This window comes from Serinus canaria, chromosome 4, assembly GCF_022539315.1.
Source record: "Serinus canaria isolate serCan28SL12 chromosome 4, serCan2020, whole genome shotgun sequence".
NCBI classification, from domain to species: Eukaryota; Metazoa; Chordata; class Aves; order Passeriformes; family Fringillidae; genus Serinus; species Serinus canaria.
In genome coordinates this window covers 39,189,258-39,210,350 of record NC_066317.1, presented here as the reverse complement: position 1 = coordinate 39,210,350, position 21,093 = coordinate 39,189,258, and the positions used below count along the sequence as shown (strand labels likewise).

At 37.7% G+C, this 21,093-nt stretch overlaps 1 protein-coding gene across 1 annotated transcript in view; it reads right to left on the bottom strand.

Moving 5' to 3' along the window:
• WWC2 (WW and C2 domain containing 2) overlaps positions 1 to 21,093 on the bottom strand; it is a 95,962-nt gene that overhangs the window by 46,413 nt on the left and 28,456 nt on the right. Inside the window, exons 2-4 of the mRNA XM_030238833.2 lie at positions 14,360 to 14,469; positions 1,842 to 2,045; positions 768 to 844 (exon numbers count right to left, since the gene is read on the bottom strand). Coding sequence (XP_030094693.2) covers positions 768 to 844; positions 1,842 to 2,045; positions 14,360 to 14,469 — 391 coding nt within the window. The remainder of the gene's footprint in view (positions 1 to 767; positions 845 to 1,841; positions 2,046 to 14,359; positions 14,470 to 21,093) is intronic.

Genomic DNA, 21,093 nt, shown 5'->3' with positions numbered 1-21,093 from the left:
GAGGTGCTATCTTTTTACCATGCAGACTTTGATGTATTTTTTTCATTACTAACTACAGAAAGTTTAGGCTATCCATAAAGCATTATATGCCACAGCTGAAATAAATTAAATTCCCATAGATATTTTAAATGTCATGCACACCATTTCTTCCCTATCCAAGAGAAATTCACGAGGGACTAACCTGTGAATCAAAGTTCTTTCTATGGAGTTTGTTACTAACTGTACTGAACACTGCTGACCAAATCCTGGATTTGTGTTCATTAACAATTTCAAAATCCAAACACAGACTTTCATCCTTGATCTGAACTGCTCCATTTTGACATAACAGAGGGGTTTCACACCATTATTGAAAAATATTTTTCAAACCAACAGAAACTTCTGAGGCAGTTCAAGCAGCTAACGATGCATTTCTCACAGAAGAAAGATTGTGTAAAAAGTCATCTAGCTGCAGCTCACCTTAACCTACTACTTTTCTATTTTTACTCTTCCTTTAGAAAACAAAGGCATACAATTGAAAATAATTATCATATTTATTTAAACCTACATCTAATTAGAATATCTGTCAAAGTTTCCTAAAAAAGTGTTATCTGGAAGTACCAGAGACAGCTTTAAAAATTAATTTCAAACCTCTGAATGGTATCTAATTAGACTATTAGGAGGTTTCAGAACAAGGGTACAAGACAAATCTGCTAGTTCAAGCTATGCTTATTGTATAATCATAAACTTGACAGACAGAATCCAAATGAACATGAGTTAAGGACTCTCACCCTTAATCTTGTAGTGGAGATTTCAGCCTTCAGAATGTCAGGGTCATACTTTGTGCTTGATGAAGAGCCTGAAAACACTTTTTTAAAAGAGACAAAAAAGACAAATATTTTAAGTACTTTTAGATCACTAATTAGTCCCTTCCCTGATGAATCCACATTGATCAAAACCCTACAATGTGCTCAAAAACATATAATGCTTTGAAAGTGACTGCCTTTTATAGAGCAGTCATCATTGCAGCATGGCAATAACTACTGAATAATCAAAATTTTCCCATTTTCCCCCTCCACCACGATATGGTATCTCTCCTCCTTTACTTATCCCAGCATCCTTAAGTAGAACCATATTCTCCTGACTTCCTATTTCTTGGTCCATCTTCCTATTTTTCTAGCTGAGCCATCCTGCAATCACTTTCTTCCTGAAAGTTGTAATTTCTAAGGAGATCTCAGGAAAATAGAGGATTTATTCAGAAGTCTCAGAGATCTGGCACTCAATTCTTCCATAGATGTACATGCTTCTTTAATACACTACTGCTAACAGAGGTGTTTATCCAGTAACAGGCCTCTGACAGTGCTTTTCCAGATGCTGATTCCCTGCCCAGGACAACAACCTGTATCTATACTCCACCCCTGCTTACAGCACACAGGCTACAAAATTATTGTCTGCTGTTCCTATAAATCAGCAACACACTCCCTTCTTCTTCTATTGCAGACACCTGTCAACACTGAAGTGTCATTTCAGCAGGCAGCCAGGAAGGCAGGAGATCCTCCTCACCTTGAACGTAGATTTGGCAAAATTTTTTCTCAACAAACTGCATGACAAAATACATTTCAGAGCCAACTGCTCTAAATTGCTGCTCAGAGGAGTTCAATTGTATCAGAGAGAAGAGGATTCTCTCCTGCAGAATATCTTCATCTTAAATAAATGAATGAATAAATAATGTAGGGATGCTAACTCTAAAAAGGCCAGAGTACAAGGCAGTCTTAGCAAACCTTGAAAACTTATCCTAAAGAGAAACAGGATCCCCTGCAAGGCAGAGATCAAAGAAGTTACATTGTATTCTCTACTGTACTTACAGCTTGTACGAGAGCTGGATTTTTCTTTGTAGGCACCATTCAACCGTACATACTCATCCAGTGCAAGCGCTAGTCTCTGTTCCTTCACCTGGTACAGTTCCTTCTGGGTACTGAGAGCATCCTGGGCTATTGTAAGGTAATCTTTTAACATTCTCTCTTGCTCTTGCCGCCATTGTTTCCTGGGATCTTCTATTTGTGTTGTTTCTTTATAGGAGAAAAATAAATTATTTAAAGAGACCTCTGCTGAAACCCACTGACAACTAAAATTGCTTCTTTGCCTGTAACTCACAGTTAGAGCAGTCTAAATCATAGTTTGCCTTTGGTTACTAAGCAGATGCTTCACTTCCTCTGCCATCACAGTGTGTGTAAGAAACAGAATTCAAGGAATCAGTTGCAAAATTAGAAATTAGAGTAAAATAGGCAAATGCTTATGCAGATCATTCCCATGTTGTCAACCTTGAATTAGCAACATCCTAAAACTCAAAAAGAAAATATATTTTGCATTAGAGTATTTGGAAATAATAGGATCAACAAAGTCTTTCAATGACATCTTAAACAATGCATTTTTGAACAAAAACTAAAAGCAATCTTAACTATTACAGTTTTTTAAACTCCCTTCCTCCCCACTTCATTATTTTTTACAGCCATATGTTATTCATGTTTTTAGTGGTTATCTCTCTCCTTTTGCTCTATGAAAACAATTTTATCTTTCCCCCTGTAACTGAATAATAGATCATTAACTCTCCAGCTCACCTCACCTAACTCTATCCCTGTGCCTGCTAGACATCTGATCCAACACACAGCTGTCTTTTATGGCCAATAGACAGGGCTGCCCTCAGAGGGCACTTCTGTCTCTCAAAGACAGGTGTCCAAGATATGTGGGACCAAACTGCTTTTTTGAGGTGCCTCCTTCTTTTCACTGACTACTCAGGTAAGAAAAATGAGTAGGCTGGAACAGGCCTTTAATTTACAAAGGGCTTCAGGTAACATTTTAAGTCCAGCAGCCACACACAGGACTTGCATAGGATACATAAACAAGAGGATCAGACATAACAGAGATGTGACATAAGATCGATCTAATTGAAGATTTTAAGATTTCATTTCTAATGCAAACATACAAAGAAGATTATATATGGTTGAATGTTCAAACTTATCAATATTTCCTGGCTTAGGTCAGCACTTTTTGAAGCTATACAATGAATATTCTTCCTCTAAAGCTGTACTAAGTACAAAAATATTCCCACAAGACATAGCCATGAAAAGTTTGAAATCTAAATGCAAATGTGCACCACTCTTCCTTAATTACATACTGTAAATCTGCATAGATTACAGAGATAAAAAGTAACATTCAGTACCAAAATATTTAAGTGCAAAGTATTCGCTTCAGAATTTTTCTGCAAAAGCAGGAGGCACATTTATTCTCTATTAGATTTCTGTTAGATTTCTGTCAATTTAGTCCTCTGAATTGCCTTACTGTGGGAATCAATGCAGGTGGGAAAAATGGGAACAAGTGGCTGAAGATGTGGAGAGAAGAAAGAACTGCAGCCAAACCAACATGATTGCTCTAAACAGTAGCTGAAGTGCACTCTTGGGAGAAGGCACTCTTTCAACTCCATGTAAGAAAACATATTTTGTAACAGCAAAAGCTGATAAGGACAGGATCTGGTTAATAACGATTTCTAACAGTGACTAAATACCAGTTTTTCAAAAGCATTTTCTCTTGTTAATACCACACATACAAAGAAAAAGCAGCATCCCATAAAACAAACCCTGTAGAATCCTAAACTGACAATCTCTATGGAACTACTGATGCATTTAAAAACAATTAAATACATAAACACCCTCCCTCACCATTTACAAATGTGACATTTCTACTCGGGAAAGGCATTTCTTGGATGTGCACAGTGAATGCACAGAGAGAATAACCCACATAAACCCAAGTGTGGTGCATAAAAGATTAAAGCAGAAAAGCTTTATACACAGTTGGTTTTCCAATAACTCCAACAGGAACACTCTCTCAAAAAAAACTAACTATAGCTACAGACACACATACACCTACATCCGTGTTTATAGCCACCTGCTCTTTTACACAAAGATATTGGGCACACAAAGAAGCAAATCAATACCTTTTCTCTCCTAAATGGTCAACACATGTTCCTATCTGTGCCCACTTATTGTTGTTGTGCTTTAACACACTGCACATTCACAGTTATTTACACAAGATAAGAAGTGCTGCTTTCCAGAGTTGTCCTTTTTTATGAAGCAGGTTGAAGAGCATGAAGCAGAATTCTCATGGGTCAATGATCAAATACGATAAATGCAGTTATGGTGGTTTTTTAGATGAATGTAATGATGTGATTGTGTTTTTTGGTGTCTGCAACCAGCAGACACCAAATAATCTTACAAGATTGGAAGGTCTCATCTTCGAGCATGTTGTAGGTAATTGCTTTGTAGGTTTTAAGTGAGGATTGCTCAACATGCAGCCCAAAGACCAAATGTAGCCCGCAGAGTTCTAAAACGTGGCCTACAGATGCCCTGTCCTTGTGACTGCAAGAGAAGGACAAAGCTGATCAACAGCAGATTATTTTCTATTGCTGACAAATACAATCAAACATTTCCTTTTTGCTTCTCTGAGCTGCAAGTACAAAACAAAACTATGATTATGTGAGCTAGCATCTTTTATACTGACAGTCATAAATGAGTTAAAGGTGACCCTGCATTTCAAAAAACTGCACACTAACTTCAGCATACCAACATTTGAGTATTTGCATGTGTAGGTACATTGGCTGGTCAAATTATTCTCAGTCCATTCTAACTGCATGTATTTATTCTGGAACAAATACTCAGTTGTGAAAATACATTACCGTGGAAAAAACAAAGCAGTATGGAATGAATATCCTAGAATTGTTACTCAACTTTTACCAAACAGAGAAGACTGGAGAATTTTCCTATGTACTTTCCTAAATAGTATGAATTAAAAAACCCGAAAATAAATGCATATCTCTTGTCTGGCAAGTTGTTCGTATATATATATATACACACACACACATATATAGACATATTTCTAAAAACATGTGCCTGTATAACAGCACCATATGTTTGTTATCTGTACTTTTCAGTTATCTCTATTTTCATCAGTAGGCTTTCCTCCACAGAGGAAAAAAACCCCAAAGACAGAACTATATTTCTGTTTCTGTAGCACTACATTTTGAAATGTAGCACTGAAAAGTATGTTCATTTGAGCACATACACCTTCCAAGAGCTGATAATTTTCTTTAAAGCAGCGTTCTTTCAAAAACAAATATTTATACTTCTCAGAATAAAGCCTCAGAAAAGATAAGGATTTTTTTCCTTGGACAAGCATTTTTCAAGCACCTGCTGTTAAGGTCAAACTTGTACACACAAGAATATTATTGGGACAGTTACATGCAAGTAAGTGAGGGAAAAGTTTCCCGAACATTTGCAAATGAGTTGTGAAGCCTTTCATGCTTAAACCAGAGTGAGATTTAAACCACAAAGAACACCCAAACTTTTTCCTCCCCTTATTATTCAACAGCTAATGTAAAATAAAGTAGGGAGATCTCATTTCTTTTCTAAGGCAGATAAATGTTCCCACTGGGGACTGCAACAGGATGCCCTATAACCCCGTCTGCAGTAGACTCGAATAATGCAGCAGATTGCCAGCTGGGCAGATGGGGAGATGTTATTTCTGCTCCTCAGGTGAGGAGTAAGCATTGGTAATGAACACTAGACAGAGCTGTAGAGCTGCATCTGAAAATGTTCTAGAAAATGCAAACTGGACTTCAATAATCAACAGTGGAAAATTACCAAATCACCTCCTCTTGGCAGGGCCTCTCCAACATTTTCTGCATAAACTTAGGTATGAATGAAAGGAATCTACTTCAAATGGATCTTTAAACAAGTAGGCTTCACCAGGCTCTATGAAGACCACAACTTAGATTAAAAATCAATTGTGTATATCAACTTCTTCTGTTCAATCACAATGCAAAAATAGTGATCCATAGTAACAGAATGAAGAGGATGGCAGTGTGAGTAATACTCAGGTTACCTATTCCTAATTTGACCTGGATTTAGCATCATGTAAGCAAAGGTTCTTGCAAAGCAAAATTATTCAATTCCATTAAGATAACTTAATTTAAAACAAATTAATTAAACTTGAAACAAATTACTGCAAGTGCATAGTTAATAAATGTATTAAAAAACCCAACAAACAAGCAGTTTATTTCCTCCTATTTTTACAGATCTGAGTGACTATACATGCTGGGGGGAAATTCTGTGGTCTCACCCAGCGGAACCACACAAATGGCAGGATGGCATGCTCCACCCAAGGACGTTCCTGTCACTGAAATGATCACAGCACTGTAACATAGAAGAGGAAGCTGTGCTGGCTTTAATCACACTGCTGTTCATGGAATGCACTCTTCCTGGCTCACTGCCAGCAAAGTTTGATACACTTAAACTCAGAAGAGGAAAAAAAAAAAAAAGTCTGGCCAGAAAAGTAATTCAAAATCAAAATGTCAGGACTGACTTAATGTCTTGGAAGTTTTGTTTATTCTTCTTTTGGCAAGAGCATGCTTCAAGGACAGCAATATTATGCATGTCTTTGTAATTATACATAGGATATATATTATACATTGGATACAGGTGAGAGTCAGGCATGCCAAATTTTTTAAAATTAGATATTTTCACATGTTACGTTCCTGTCTGCTAGCAAGAAGTTCTGACACATTTTTACAGTCTACTTAAACAGAAGGAAACTATTACTTTATCAGCAGTAAATCTTATTTCCCTAAAATAAATGGAATTACAATCCCACTGGGAAAGGAATGGCTCCCTGACGCCCCACAGCTAGACATAAGAGAATTGGACATTTTACTACAGGATTAACAATATGTGGAAGCAATAGTTTTCCAACATCTCCCCTTGCCAAAGAAAATAATAGCATTGACTGGCTCTAGAACAACCCACATGTAAGTTGTGTTCAGTCAGAGACAGTTGAATTCAGGCAACACAGTTAGAGAACAAATACTCTCAAGAGGTCCCTCTAAAAAAACAAGCCAGATATGCTAGATTGCTACTTGAGGAGGACACACACACACCAAGAGGAGACAAAACAATTACATACTTTGCATTCTGAAGAGAGAAGTCTCATCTGTTTAAACATATGCCCATATTATTTCAGTTTGTAACTGTTCCAGGTCAATTAATTTCCCTTGGGATCACCATCTCAGAAGAGAGGTGATGCCAAGGGAAATTAATTGACCTGGCAAGAAATGAGGACCAGAGACGTAAGATCTGTAGGAAGGAGAACAGGGGAGAGTTGCATGCCACAGCTGGAGCTGTGTAATAGCTCTCTTTTTTGTCTCTTTTAGTGATGGTTTCTACCATGTCACCTCAAACCCACAGTCCCCACCATTAGACATTCACATGTTCTTTCTACACAGTCTGGTACTTACTCAATCCAGGACAGATTATCTGATGTACTAAGCCCACCCAAACACTACCTGACTCTAGAAGATGACATGAAGGGAGACACACCATGTACTAGAAGGTTAGGTGAGTTGTGGCATGGTCCAGTGAGCCAGTACAAAGTAGGAAGAACAACCCAGCTGGGGAAAGATCTTTTTTCTGGCAACAGTAAGCCTACTTACAGATCTAGTAATCCATTGCATTCTTAAATATGGATCTACTCATCAATATTGTGTACTTCTCCCTCATATAGTAACTTACAGAATATTCCCAAGCCTGGAAACCTGGACTACCAGACAGGAGGCAACAGAACTGCTGTGGCTGAGCCCTGAAAAGGGTAGCTGTGAATGCTGCAGAACTACTGCTCCATGTCACGGTTGAGCTCGATACTCTGTGTCAAGGTGGCAATTTCTCTGCCTGAAACAATAAGTGATGAAAAGATAACCCCACTACACCTGATATCTCTGGTTATCTTGCATAATAATTGCAGGACCACCCCTTCCAGCCAAACAAACCCCACCTTCAAGGGAGTTGTTCAGACCCGAACCCCTAAAGCCAACAGCCGAATGCGTTCAGGATCCCTCACCACTGGAACTGCTCCTGAACCTAGCTGCTGAAGGAAGAGTACCAGCTAAATACAGATTGGTTTTTCAACAGTTCTCAACAACTTTGCTTTGGCAGGATTACATCCTATTCCATGGAGGTGGTTTGAGAAGGAGATACTTTCAAAGCATCCTGCTGCATGCTGAGGGCAAGCTCTTGGTTAAGGGCTGCAGGCAAACCAAACTAGGGCCAGGCACAGCAAAGGGGAATCAAGATTTTAATGGTAACTTGCACAAAAATGTCTCAAGATGGCACAACAAAACCAAGAACAACCCTCTGACATATAAAATCAGAAGAGGAAAAATTGTTGCTGGATACCAGCTACCACAGGATAGTACAAGTTAGGTAAAGTGGTGGTTGATTAAAGCAATTTTATCAACAGCATTACACAATCACTATGGATATATTTATTCTACAAGTATATCCCACATTGTTTGATAAACAAACCGGCCTTCAACCCTTCAGTACTTTTGCTAGTTTTAGGGAGAATAACCAAGTGTTACTAGACTGTCTTAAGAAATGTACTTTATTGTTTACATGGCAAATGCTTTCTGTATTTTTTTCCTTACTCCTTTCTTTTCCCCCTGTTTTTTAAAATACTTGCAATTCAAACTCAAACAACTATAAAAGCAATTTGTACTCAAAAATTTGTGGAAGGTTTCACAAGTAAATATTTCATCATTTCGTACTGACATTTTTGTTCAATAGGTACATAAAAATAAAGAATTGCACATTACAGAGACAGTAAGACCATGCAAGCCAAAAAGATGACATATTAAAAATGATCTAACACATTGCTTGATACTCAAAGAAAATCACATTCTATCACATAATTAAATGGAATATGGGTTCTAAAGAGAGACATGGATGAAAACCAGATTATTTAGAGTATGTTCAAAACTGACGTCTCTAGAGCTTGTTTCCTGCCATCAAACTTTCACACAAAAAGTGACCCCTCTCTTCCATACACTTTCTTCACTTTTCCATTAAATAATTTTGTGCTTGAATTTGGGCAATGAGACAAAATGAAAACTTTTTCCAGCTATACTCGCCAAGTATGAGCAGATTTCAAAAAAAAGATTAATTCAAAGATTTTTACTATTAGTTTCCTCTAGATATGGGGCAGAATATGCTTATATATTTCAGAGTGAAATGCAGTAAAAACTCTGAGGACTTTGTTCAACATTATCAAGTAAGCAGGTAATGTTCTGCTGCCACGGCTAGCAGAACAAAGACATAAGAAAAAGATGCAAGCATGATCTTAACATAAATGCCAGCAGGTAAAACTATGTTTTATCCAGAGCCTTCACTACTTGAGCCCCCCTTCTGTAGCCAGCATGCACCAGATTACTCTAATCTGTTCCTACAGCCAGAATGCAGAGAAAATACCTGCAAAAAAGATTCAGGGTAAAAATATCACACTTGGGTTTCTGCCACGTGTGTTTGCTGACAGCAGAGTCCTCACAATTGATTGCATGCCACCACTTGCTTAGAAGATGGTGGCAGGTCATGGGAACAAACAGTTCCCATGATGATATGCATTTGACTCCCTCAAGCTACCAGTAATTACAGACTCGTGGTGGGATTTGCAGATTCCTCCTTTTCTGAAAATCAATCCAGCCTGCTTTCATAGATGCAGATTTACTAGACTCCCAGGCTGGAGCAGTCTGTCCACAAAAGTCCCTGTCTTAGATAAACCAGTTGCACAAGTATAAACTAGCATGAAAACTTTTAAGATAACAACAAGAAATAGAACATCTATAGTTAAAATATTGTGCTGCAAGTGTGAAACAGTGTAAACAGCTAGACTTTTCACTTTTTTTTTTTTTTTTTTTTAGCATCACTGACTCAATTTTCCTTTTCTTTGTGGATGAAAGGATGTTTCTGGGAAAGATTTATGCTTCCAAAAGAGACAGTTAAAATTAAGTAGGGAGGAGCAGCAGAAGCAGAGAAGGTAGTAGTACAACTCCATTTTGAAGAAAAGTGCTAGGTGGAGTTCAGGGAGAAAAATCATCATATTGAATACAAAGTGCAGACTGGCAAAAAGAAAGTGATGTGATAGTCTGAAATTGCACAGGGCTAGGAAAAACTACTTTTTCCTATCGTTATCTTTTAAACGCCATCACCCATTGCCATTCTGCCACCTTTGCCACTAAACATTACCAACAGCAGAGTATTTGTTTTATGAGTTAACTAGATCAATGCAATGAAGAAAACAACCATTTGCCTTGTTATTCCTGAGACTTATTTGAGAAGATAAGAATTGAAAGTAAATGGGGTAAGTTATTTGGGAACAGGTAGGTTGCTGAAGGCAAGGGAGAACTTGTCGCAGTATGGGATCCCCTTAGACCATGCTTGTCAAACCAGAAGTTTCCATTTCTTTCTGCCACTACCTGCACAACTGTTCATCTAAACATACCATAGATTGATCCAGATCAAAAAACCTGAGCAGCTGGGGAAAGGGAGAGGAGATGGAAAACAACTCACACCTCAGGAAGCAGAGGACTTCCCTGTTGTCCATGTTTACTGCATATCCTCATGTGGACACAATGTGGGGACAGGAACTGGATCAAGCAATGGCTGCTACTTCAACTGCCACCACCACCTGAGAAGTCACAGCCTCAGAGTTAAAACTGTTTTCTGGCACGGAACGGATGAAAATTCAAGGGTGTAATTTCAAAATGCCTTTAACCACTGCTACTGCGAAAAGTAGCTATCCCTCCATCTCTTCCACCTGACTGTTCATTCATATCCCCAGGTCACCTTCCTTTTCTCGCTTGCATAAATAGAGGTGTGGAAAGGAGAACAAATAGCAACTTTCCCCCACCCCCCATACCAGATTAGTTTCAACTTGAATCAGCTCCCTGATCTGATTCACTGTCTGGCCATGCAAATGTTCATGGCATTACAAGCAAAAACATTGCAGAGACAGAACAAAAGGCCAGAGGTAGCAACAGAGAAGGAACAATACTTTCAAAGATTATATCAGCTTAAAGGTGTTTGCAAATCCAGGCTCTAAGAACATAAATGTTTACATCTCAGACACTTAATGCTTGATGTGGAAAACCCTACAGAAGAATTGGAAAAAATTTGAAAGTGATAACTTCACCTGCAGATATATGAAATAAAGTGGAGTAATATGTTATGTGTTATTTTTAGTATGGCCTTGAGTTCCTAACCATGTTGTTTAGCAAAATTAGTAAATGTTAGCAAATTAGATGAAGTAGATGAACACATGAGAACAGGTATTCAATAATGATTATAGGAGTCAACAGCATAAGTCATAAAATCTTTGGGCTCTCCCAAACCAGGGTAATAAGGATCTTGCACAAAACAAACTCTTCAGGCCCTGCCCACCAAACAATATCCTTTCAGTCATCCTCTAACAAAGGCTGCTACTGAAGCACAGGGTAAGCATTTAAGTTCTTACAGTATTAGCTACCCAGATCATATGCATGTTCTCTGCCTTGCCAGATGGCCTGTAATCTGGGCTCCCTTGAAGCTGAAAGCATCACATTAAAACTCCTAATTGGGGTAATATATTCATAAAGTAATGACCTCAGTCAGTGCTTCTCAGAATGGGCTACATCATCCAAAAGGATCATGAGAAAGCTCTAAGGCTATTGAAAAACCCAAACTGTATTTGGGGGTGAAAAAAAAAAAAAATATAGAAAATACTGAAAATGCGAGATTATAATAAAACTAAATTATCCTTAAACATATTGACATCAAGAGAATCTGAGGGATTGTTCTACATCTGCAGACTGCTCCTAGACAACTCTTAACCCTCTGCGGAAGAGAAAAGTAGGCTTTTCTCAGGTTTATGTTGGGAGAAGGGAAGGAAAAAGATCAAGACAAATAATTGCACAGATGAGGAAAGTATTTTGAAAAAACTAATATGTATATTGATTTACATAATTTTTGAAAAAAATGACTTTATAAAAATTCTGTAGAAGTTTAAGAACTTTGCAAGGTGCAATTGCTTTCTCTAAATTATTGGGGAGTTTTGTCAATATCCACTGCAGCAAGTACCTATCTGATCATTAATGGAAACTCCACCCTTAACATTTTCAACTTCACATTTTTATAGAAAAGGAGGGAACAACCATGAGTAACAACCTACTCCTCCATAGCTCACTGGAATGGCTTGAGAAATGTAATAAAATTGGAGTCATCATAGTAAAACTGGTCCAAGTCCTGTGGACAGCCTAAAACTTCACAGTTGGATCAAATGTGGACCTTTGTAGAGAGGCACACAGTAGGAACAACACTAGAAAAACAAATGAGAAAAAGGACAGATAAGAGAGAAGTTGTTCAGAATAATTAATTATGGAATGCCAAAGGAGAGACTCAGTGGGCCTTCACTCAAACGTTTTGCTGAAATAAATCCAGCCAGACGGCAGTGAACATGAAGCATCGTTAGTCACCTCTCCCTACCTAACACATGGGAGCAGATTTCTTCCCAAGGTGCTATCCCTCAAGCTGCTGTTTATGAGTCCTGAAATTCTACTTTATCCAACCTGTTTTTCAGGCATCTATTTGTTCTTCCTCTTAGCAGTAGGTACAGTTTTTCTCCCTTATTTGGCTTCTTTGTCCAGTAGCAGAGAGAATTAACACTTATTACAGAATTAAGACTTAATACACTTTCAAAAGAGTAAAAGAGTCTTCCTTGTTCTAACATAGCCATTGTCCTGACAGGGAATTTTAACAGTTCAAATCCAAAAAGCATACTCAGCACATCTGACTTGTTACAAAACTAATAAAGCACTAAGCAGACACAAAACCTGGTTTCTAGAAAGGCTTATCTCCTCTCATTTCAAGTGACCTCCATACCAGAGATTTCAACAGCATCAAAACACTGCACGCGCCCTAGTCAGATGAAGTAGAAGTTATCATGTCCATATCTGAGGCATCAAATAAATCACCTACTTGTAAGATTCTTAGGCAGTTTACCTCCCAGCAACTGAAGAGTACTCTCACCAAAACACTGTGCAAAATACAGTGTACAAAACTAAAATACACCACTTTACAATAAGTTTCGCTAAACTTGCTACAAAGAAATACACATATTAATGTAAGAGGAATCAAGAGCACTACTGAACAAACAAGGGATGGAAACTACCTTTAAGTATATCAAAATTTCAAACCATGAATAGCTCCTAATATTCAGGAATTCACTTTCAATGCACAGGAATAACTGTGCATAATTTAAGAGTAAAGAAATCAGTTAAATTCTTTCTTAATAAAACAGGCAACAAAGCTACCAGAGGTTTTTAGAACTGATTAAAAAATTTGAACATGCATGAAAAAAATAGAGCACAATCAGAGCACAGAGACCTGAAAGCACTCTCAAAACACCCAGAAATGAAACTTGGCTCTCAAATTTTTACTGGTGTATGCCGTATAATTTTGGCCAAAGCAGAAGTCAGAGACAAGTTTATGCTGATAATCCCATTTAGATTCAAAAGAAAACCCTTTACTTTCTTCACCTTTTGAACTCAGTCAAGGATGCTTGCATGTTTAAAAGTTCCTGAGTGTCTAATACTATATGTAAGATCAGAGGACTCTCATTGCAAAGCAAGGCTTTGTAATTAAGAGCACACGTGAGGCTATTGGGTGGGATACAGTTCAATATTAGGTGTTTATGTGCAGGTGCTTAACAGCACAGCTGATATCTAATGTCCCATTCTACTTATCAGAGTTCTAGTCCAACCCAACCAAAGGAGGTTAAATCATCTCATCTGCAAAGCAGACAGCCAACCAGTCAGCTACATCACATTTTACATTACACCAACTGTACTGACTAGAGATCTTGTGACTGCAAAAGTGGCTTAGACAAGGCAGGGTGGATTCACTTGCCTGTACATTTGAGATGCCATTCAGAAGGCCACTGGTCTCTTACTGTCCATGCCACATCTACTGACCCTGTGCAGTTGCCTCTGCTAACTTCAAGCATCTGAAATGGCTGTAGATACCTGCTAATTTTTAGGTAAGTGTAGGTACTGCTAGCACAGATGCACATACCTAGATTCAGGTGTTGATCTCAAATAGAACCTTTGCTATTGTGCTGTTAAAGACTATTTCTGGGAAAATAGAAAAACATATCAATATGGAGTAATAAATGTATGAAGAGAAAATAGAAATGCTTTCAGGAATATATTCATTTCAGCAGGCCTAAATAGCATTGTATTTCACATTTTGCTAGTTTTACACGCTTTAGACATATTTACCATGCAATTAGAAATATACATAGAAAGAGACATTGCCATTTTGTACCAGCAGATTTTCTCTCAAGCATTTAAAAGCCAATAATGTTATACCAAAGGGGAAATTTTCCCCAGCATTTTGATTCTAATTAAGAATTCTGAGTCTAATGAAGATGAGCTGTCTTTTATAACCGACGTGGCGAACCAAAAAGTACTTACGGTTTACGTGGTCAATGTAGTACACACCAATCTGAGGATCGTACGCGGCTTCCCATCCCCAGGGCAATTCATCCCCAACACAATCCGCAAACGACAAGGGCTTTGTTAACCTACAACGAGGAAACAATTCAATGATATAGCTTTTCTTTCTTCCATAGGTCTGTTATTCATATTAATTCCTAATTCTATTATGACAGAAGGTAAAGAAACATAGCAGGGAGAAAGGAGAGCAAGTTGGGTTTTTTCCTCTTAAAGTTGAACATATTATTGCAAACATTTTTCAGTACAGGAACTCGAGTGAGAAATCCACTGCAACACCCTTCGCATCTGACAGTCTAAAATTAAACAACAACCAACAGCTTTAAAAAGAATAAATTATCTATATTCCTATTTGTCCCCAGGAAAACTGGACCCTTCAACCTTGAGTCAGCGAAGAGAGCACAAGATTCCAAGATCACTGCTTCTAATGACCACAGAAAGCCAGAAAAGAGAATACAGCCACCTAGGATGCAGTTAGCAGCACTTATCAGTCACTGCACTTGACTAAAACAAGCAGCAGTGTGCACAGAGTAGACATTTTACAAGTAACATTTAATGGGCCTTAGATGTTCACATGTTGCTTTTGCAGGAAGACAGATTATTAAAGTTTTTCACTTTAATAATAGAGCACCTATTTGTTATAAGAACTAGAGGGATAAATATAATACATGGGCTCTTTTCCAATTGAGGCTGAGCAAAGCTTTATGTGATCATCTTTCGGTCCTTTTTTAAAAAAAAAAAAAAATAGTATTGAGTTTCCTATTGATAAATCCACAGATAAATACCATCTCTAACACAGTGATATATTTAATAGAAAGAACAAGAGATTTAAGGTTTTATTGTTGCCATAGTGAAAATAAGATTAAGTAGATATCTCGAGTTTCAAAAAAAAATCCACAGAGTGTCATGATGAAGAGAAATTTGTGGGACACACAAGCAGCACTCCTTTGCTCACTGCTGATTACGCTTCATCACCTAAGACTTTTTTTTCATTTCACCATTTAAATTCTATACAAATAAAAAGCTAATTCATATGTTTCAGGATTTTTTCTTTATTAATTTCTGACCAAAAGAAACAGGTTTATTGACACTTTTGTGAGAAAAGAAAAAGAAAAGAATAGCGTATTTTACCTTTTACAAACTGAATTGGATCTTGTGTACAAAACACCAGACAGAAAGTACTTTACAAAAATATTTCTTTATGCTGCTGTAAAAAACAAATTTAAGCACAAATTTGATTTAGAAATCATTGCCCCACTATTATCTTTATTATTATCATTATCATCAATGGATATGACCTACCAATTCTTTAAGTTGAACATTATTCCTCCAAGCTAGGGGTGCAGAAATGACAAAGAATAAGGCTCTCAGGATTCAAAATGCTTTGAATATTGATTCTTTTTCAATTTATGCAAGTATAACACAAATCTGCTGATTTATTGCCACTTACAAAGTGCTATGTTAGCCACTAAACACACCAAAAACTATTATAAAGTACAGATGAAATTACCAATGTGGAATTGCATTTGGATCACCAGGATACAAAAATACAGATTATAAGCAGCACAAGTAGGCTGTCAACTTGCCAGTGACTTCCAGGGCCAGGAGGTTTATAGCAAGCCAAGCCTATGTATTGTATCCTCTCACACTGTTGACCTGCATCTTTAAATCCAGACACTGGTACAGCCCTGAGTGGGGCTGCTCCAAGGCCTCTCCAGAAACCTCATCTCTGACCTGCCACCTTGCTCCTCCTCTGGGCAGCAGCAGAAGCAATGCTGCCATGGCCAGGGTCCATCTGTGCAGCTCAGCAGGCCAACAGCTGGCCTAGGGCTGCCATAACAAGCACACCTGCCCAAATGCTGCCTACTTATAATTACCAGCACCACTTCAAAGATCACTGTTCTGCTATAAATAGTAGTTGCTAGAGAGAAAGGGATGGCTTTTAGGAAAGCAGGAGAAGCCTCTCAAATCCAGAATAAACACAAGCACAGTTTCAGGCAGGTAGCATGCAGCAGGCTGAACACATGGCATCCATGTCAAAGAGTTCCCAGGCCACTAATGCTCAGAGGAAGCATCAATCACAGAAAAGCAACAGTGCTTTGGTGAGTCTGGTTAGTCATGTGAACAAGATGTGCCAACTTCAAGGGCACACCCACCTGTGAAGAAAGTCTGTCTCAAATTTGATTACAAGCGTAGATGTTCGTGAAACAAACTGAATAATAAAGTTCAGTGTCATCCTTGCCTCAACATTAAAACATTAACTCAAAACTCAATTCACGTAGTTCTAGTAGGAAATATATTTGAAATGCCATATAGCAACATAGAAATCACAGTATGGACTCAAACTCATATGAACACAGCCAGATGGTTCACCAAAGTTACACACCAGAGCTAGGAACAGTCATGACATGACATGATTTTTAGATCACCTCTACAGCAGGGATATAAACATTCCTGACTTTTCATCTGTACTCTACACCAATTTTATTTTTAATCAAATACTTCTTACTATAAATAGCACATTCTCTAGTTGACTCTGATCATGCAAATGTTCTGTCCAGGTGTTCTCACCTGTCCAAAACCCGATATGATAGGAATGAATAGCAGCCATTCTCTCATCCCAGACACTCCATAAATTAGAGACACTAAAACACTGCGAAAAAGTACTTAAGTGACCCACTCTGGACCTTAAACAAAATGAGAAGAGGGAGACAGAGGTCCAAAAAGACAGGCTGTACAGGACAATTTGTTTTATGAATCCTGCTCTGCTGGATCATGCATGGACATCACATCCTTAAGTTCTGAACTATGTCAGAACTGTCCCAGAATAGATTTTTAAAACATGAGAAGGTTGGTACATAATAAGACCACAATTACCTAAGAGGGTAACATTCCCATGACTCCCTTTTTTGTTCCAGAGTCTTTTAATAGCGCACAATTTTTGAGCCTGATGCATCATTTTACAACTGAACAGCAATCAGCACAAGGTGATTGATACCTGATTGCTTATGGCCTTCAGAACTCAACATAACCACTATTTACTTTCAAAATACGTATGAAAAATGGACGAAATTAACACAACATGAAGCAAGGGAAAATTTGCAAGACAAAGTTGAAAGCAGAGAGTTACAAGATGTAATTGCACAGGAAATAATATCTAGGAACAAGGACTGAAGGAATGCTGTCTGTGTGAAGATCATTATCTGTGACATATAGTAACCGATGATAGATGGACTACCATTACAGTCATTAAATGTCATCCCAGAAAAATGAGGTTTATTGCACCATAATAGAGGATTAAATGCTGCATGTCTTGGGCCCTGATATTCTAAGGGTTGTTTATAACACTTAGTTTCAGTTTGTAGCCATACATTTAGATGTTCTTAAAAGAATGCCAATACTCTAAAGATGACTTCAAAGTCCACATTTAGTATCCAATGAAGTTCAATTAGTTAATAAAAGGCTTGGATTTCTTTAAAGCATATCATTAAGCTTAAGTATTCTCACCTAGGGGTGCCTTTTTTTTTTTTTTTTTTTAACCTCAGTGAACAAGAGGCAGGTGTGCATAAGGAGAGGTGGCTATTTTAAGGAAAATCAGGAAGCATTCTGCAATTCCATTATGTAAACAATGCATGATTATGTAAATCACTTTACAGATGCTTGGGGAGACTTAGGAGACAAATACAGTTTAGAAATTGAAGACCTCTATAATCATATCAAATCCACATTTTTCTTTAAAGTTTTCCAAATACAGAGTTAGCTAGCTAAGGTCTTAAAATGTAGATTCTGCAATGATATATGTGTTGTCATTAGCAGATGTTCTTGCTTCTACAGCCATACCTGTAAGAATAAGTCTGTATATGCAGCTAAAGTTAATAATGAATCACAGAACCACAGCATATTCTGAGTTGGAAGGGACCCAACAAGGATCATTGATTTAACTCTTAAGGGAATGGCCCACAGCGGGATGGAACCCACAACCTTGGTGTTATGAGCACCATGCTCTTAAAAAAATGAGGGTGAAGACACCTGAAATGAAACCATAACTGCAGACTGATGGACTGTCAGTACAGAAATACTGCTTCATTTGGACAACTTTCTTATTTGATGCAAATCACATTTTGAAGTCCCCAGAACTCAGAAATACATGGAAGACAGGCTTCTTTCCAAGACTGAGGTCCACAAAAATGAGGCATTTATTACATATAGCAGTAAAACTATCTTTATGCCAAGATACAGACAGCCCATGATATTTCCCATTTCTGTGATCTGAGAATATCAAGAGGCATGTTCTTAAAAATGTGTATGCACATATACACACAGACACACAGACACACAGACACACACACACACTACTTTGAACAAACTGTTCTATGCAAGAGAAATGCTGGATTCTGCTGCATTCCTTCTCTGACTCCTTTTTTCGCCAAAATCCACTCAGGATTAAATATACTGTAATAATGAAACATAAGTTATACATATTATGATTAGCACTCTATCAATAGAGAAAAGAAGGTTACAGTAGGCAGATCTTAGAAAATGGCAGCAGGAGCAGGGGGAAGGAGACAAATACATAAAAAATAACCCCACCCCGCTCAAACCTGAAATTACTTTACCTCAGTTAGAAAGGAAGAAAACACAGGTTTGTAAGAGGTACACAAATACCTGAGAATTATTAACAGGTTCATCTTAATGCCTTCCAAAATTACTTCCAAGAACATCTCCTTTGCTGTGTGGTACTTGGCCTACAGTCAAGATTTGTAGTTTGGAATTCAGTTGTAACTAGGGTCAATGCTCAACTTCTGTAGCAACTCCAATGTGCATTTGAGAACTTTCTCCAAATACCCTAAATGAACTCATGTGCTTTGTGGCATAGCAAGATCCCGTGTGACACTTATATGAAACATTGTATGGATTAAATTTCATTCATTTCTCATATGTAATGATGTATATTACACATTAATTCTTTTACAGCGCAGTACTTGTTAACACTTTTTCTTGACAGAAATTTTTCTGAAAAATATACCTCTTCTCCAAACTCCAAGGAAATGAGAAGACAAAACATAAGCTGCTATTCAGCTGTGCAGGAATGGGCAATCCATTAAAATGTAAGAGAAGAAATCCAGTGATGGAAGAATTGCATGCACAGTTATCTGGAATCCATACACCATTACAGAAGGGTGTACAGATGGTTGATCCACAGTAATACCCACCAATACAACAGTTTACAAAAAGTTTCCTTCAAGCACTTTCAGTTAGCACAATTACACAGAATAGTAACATAAAATCAGCATCAACTATTTTTCTTTTGCAAAAGAATAAGTGAAAGTATTTACTTCTTATTTTGATCCGCAGATTGAGAGAAGCAAATGTAAAATTTTAATCAATGAAAGGAATGTACAAACAGAAGAAGAAAAATGTTCTCAATTCTTCACCAAACCCCCTGAATTTAGTGCTCAAGTTGGATCTCAAAATCAATTCAATTCTTACCCAACTTTCTAATGCTATAGGCATTATTACTTTGAAGGGTGTATAAATATGCATTCTAATCCCATACTAAATATGCTTACAAACATGGATGTTACTCATTTCAGGCATTCAAGAGAAATTTCTTATATAAACTCGGGGGTGCAATTAATCCCATTAACTTCCAAAAGCCAGTTACCAAACCTGAATTCCTCCTTTAGGTTCCCTAGAGAGGCAGATCCAGCACATTTATTTCATACCTGAAGGTTTCCCTCTTTCCCTAGTGAGTACAGGATTCTGAATGCAAGAATCCTTACCGTGTGCAAGGGTAACTAAATTTAAGTGGGATGAATTCTGTAGCAGGCAGCAGAGTGCACACAGAATGGCAAAACAGACCCAGCTGCTGCTCCACATTGCAGGTCAGAGTTAAAGAGTGGCATTGCTGCTCCCTATGGCTGAGGTCACTAACAGCATGAAAATTACATTGCATAGGGAACACAGTTTTCTCTTCTACAAACTACAGTGGCTGAAGCTGTAACAAAATGCATTTACTTCGTCTTAATTATATTGCTGACTCTTTCCTAATTTTAAAAAGTGGTAACCTGGCTGTTTACCTGTCAAAAGGAGCAGAATTGGCCCACAAAGCATCCTTTTGCCATATTCTTTGTTCATTCAATTCTATAAGTTATGAACTAGCAAACCCCCCACAAAATCTCTCTCTTGAAAAAGCTCATTCATTAGTCTGTCAACAGGATTTCTGCTGCTAAACACCATGTTCTTAATGCAGTAGTACCTCCCATTCAGATATCAGGCCAAGACGTTATGTACAAACTTTGAATTGTTTAGGCACATTCTCTTTTAATATGGGTACTATTAAGATATACTGCCACTTTATTACAGGTATTATTTTGAAAGAGTAACTAAGTCGACATCAATACCAGAGTAGAACAGATCAGATAAGGAGCAGCATGGTCGCAATCCCAGCTTGAAATACTGGTGTAAAATAAACAAATATGGTAAGGTCATGCATGTTTACCTTGTTCACAAGATGTGTACAACCAAATGTCAACAAATGCCTGCAAACATGCATGTTACCTTTTCTATGCCAAAACAGAATAGCTCAAACTAAATGTACCCCATTTCTTAATGACGAGATGTTCTCAATAACATTAAACTTCTTAATAGCACTAAATGTATGCCTGTAGAAACCAGCATGTGCACCAATAATG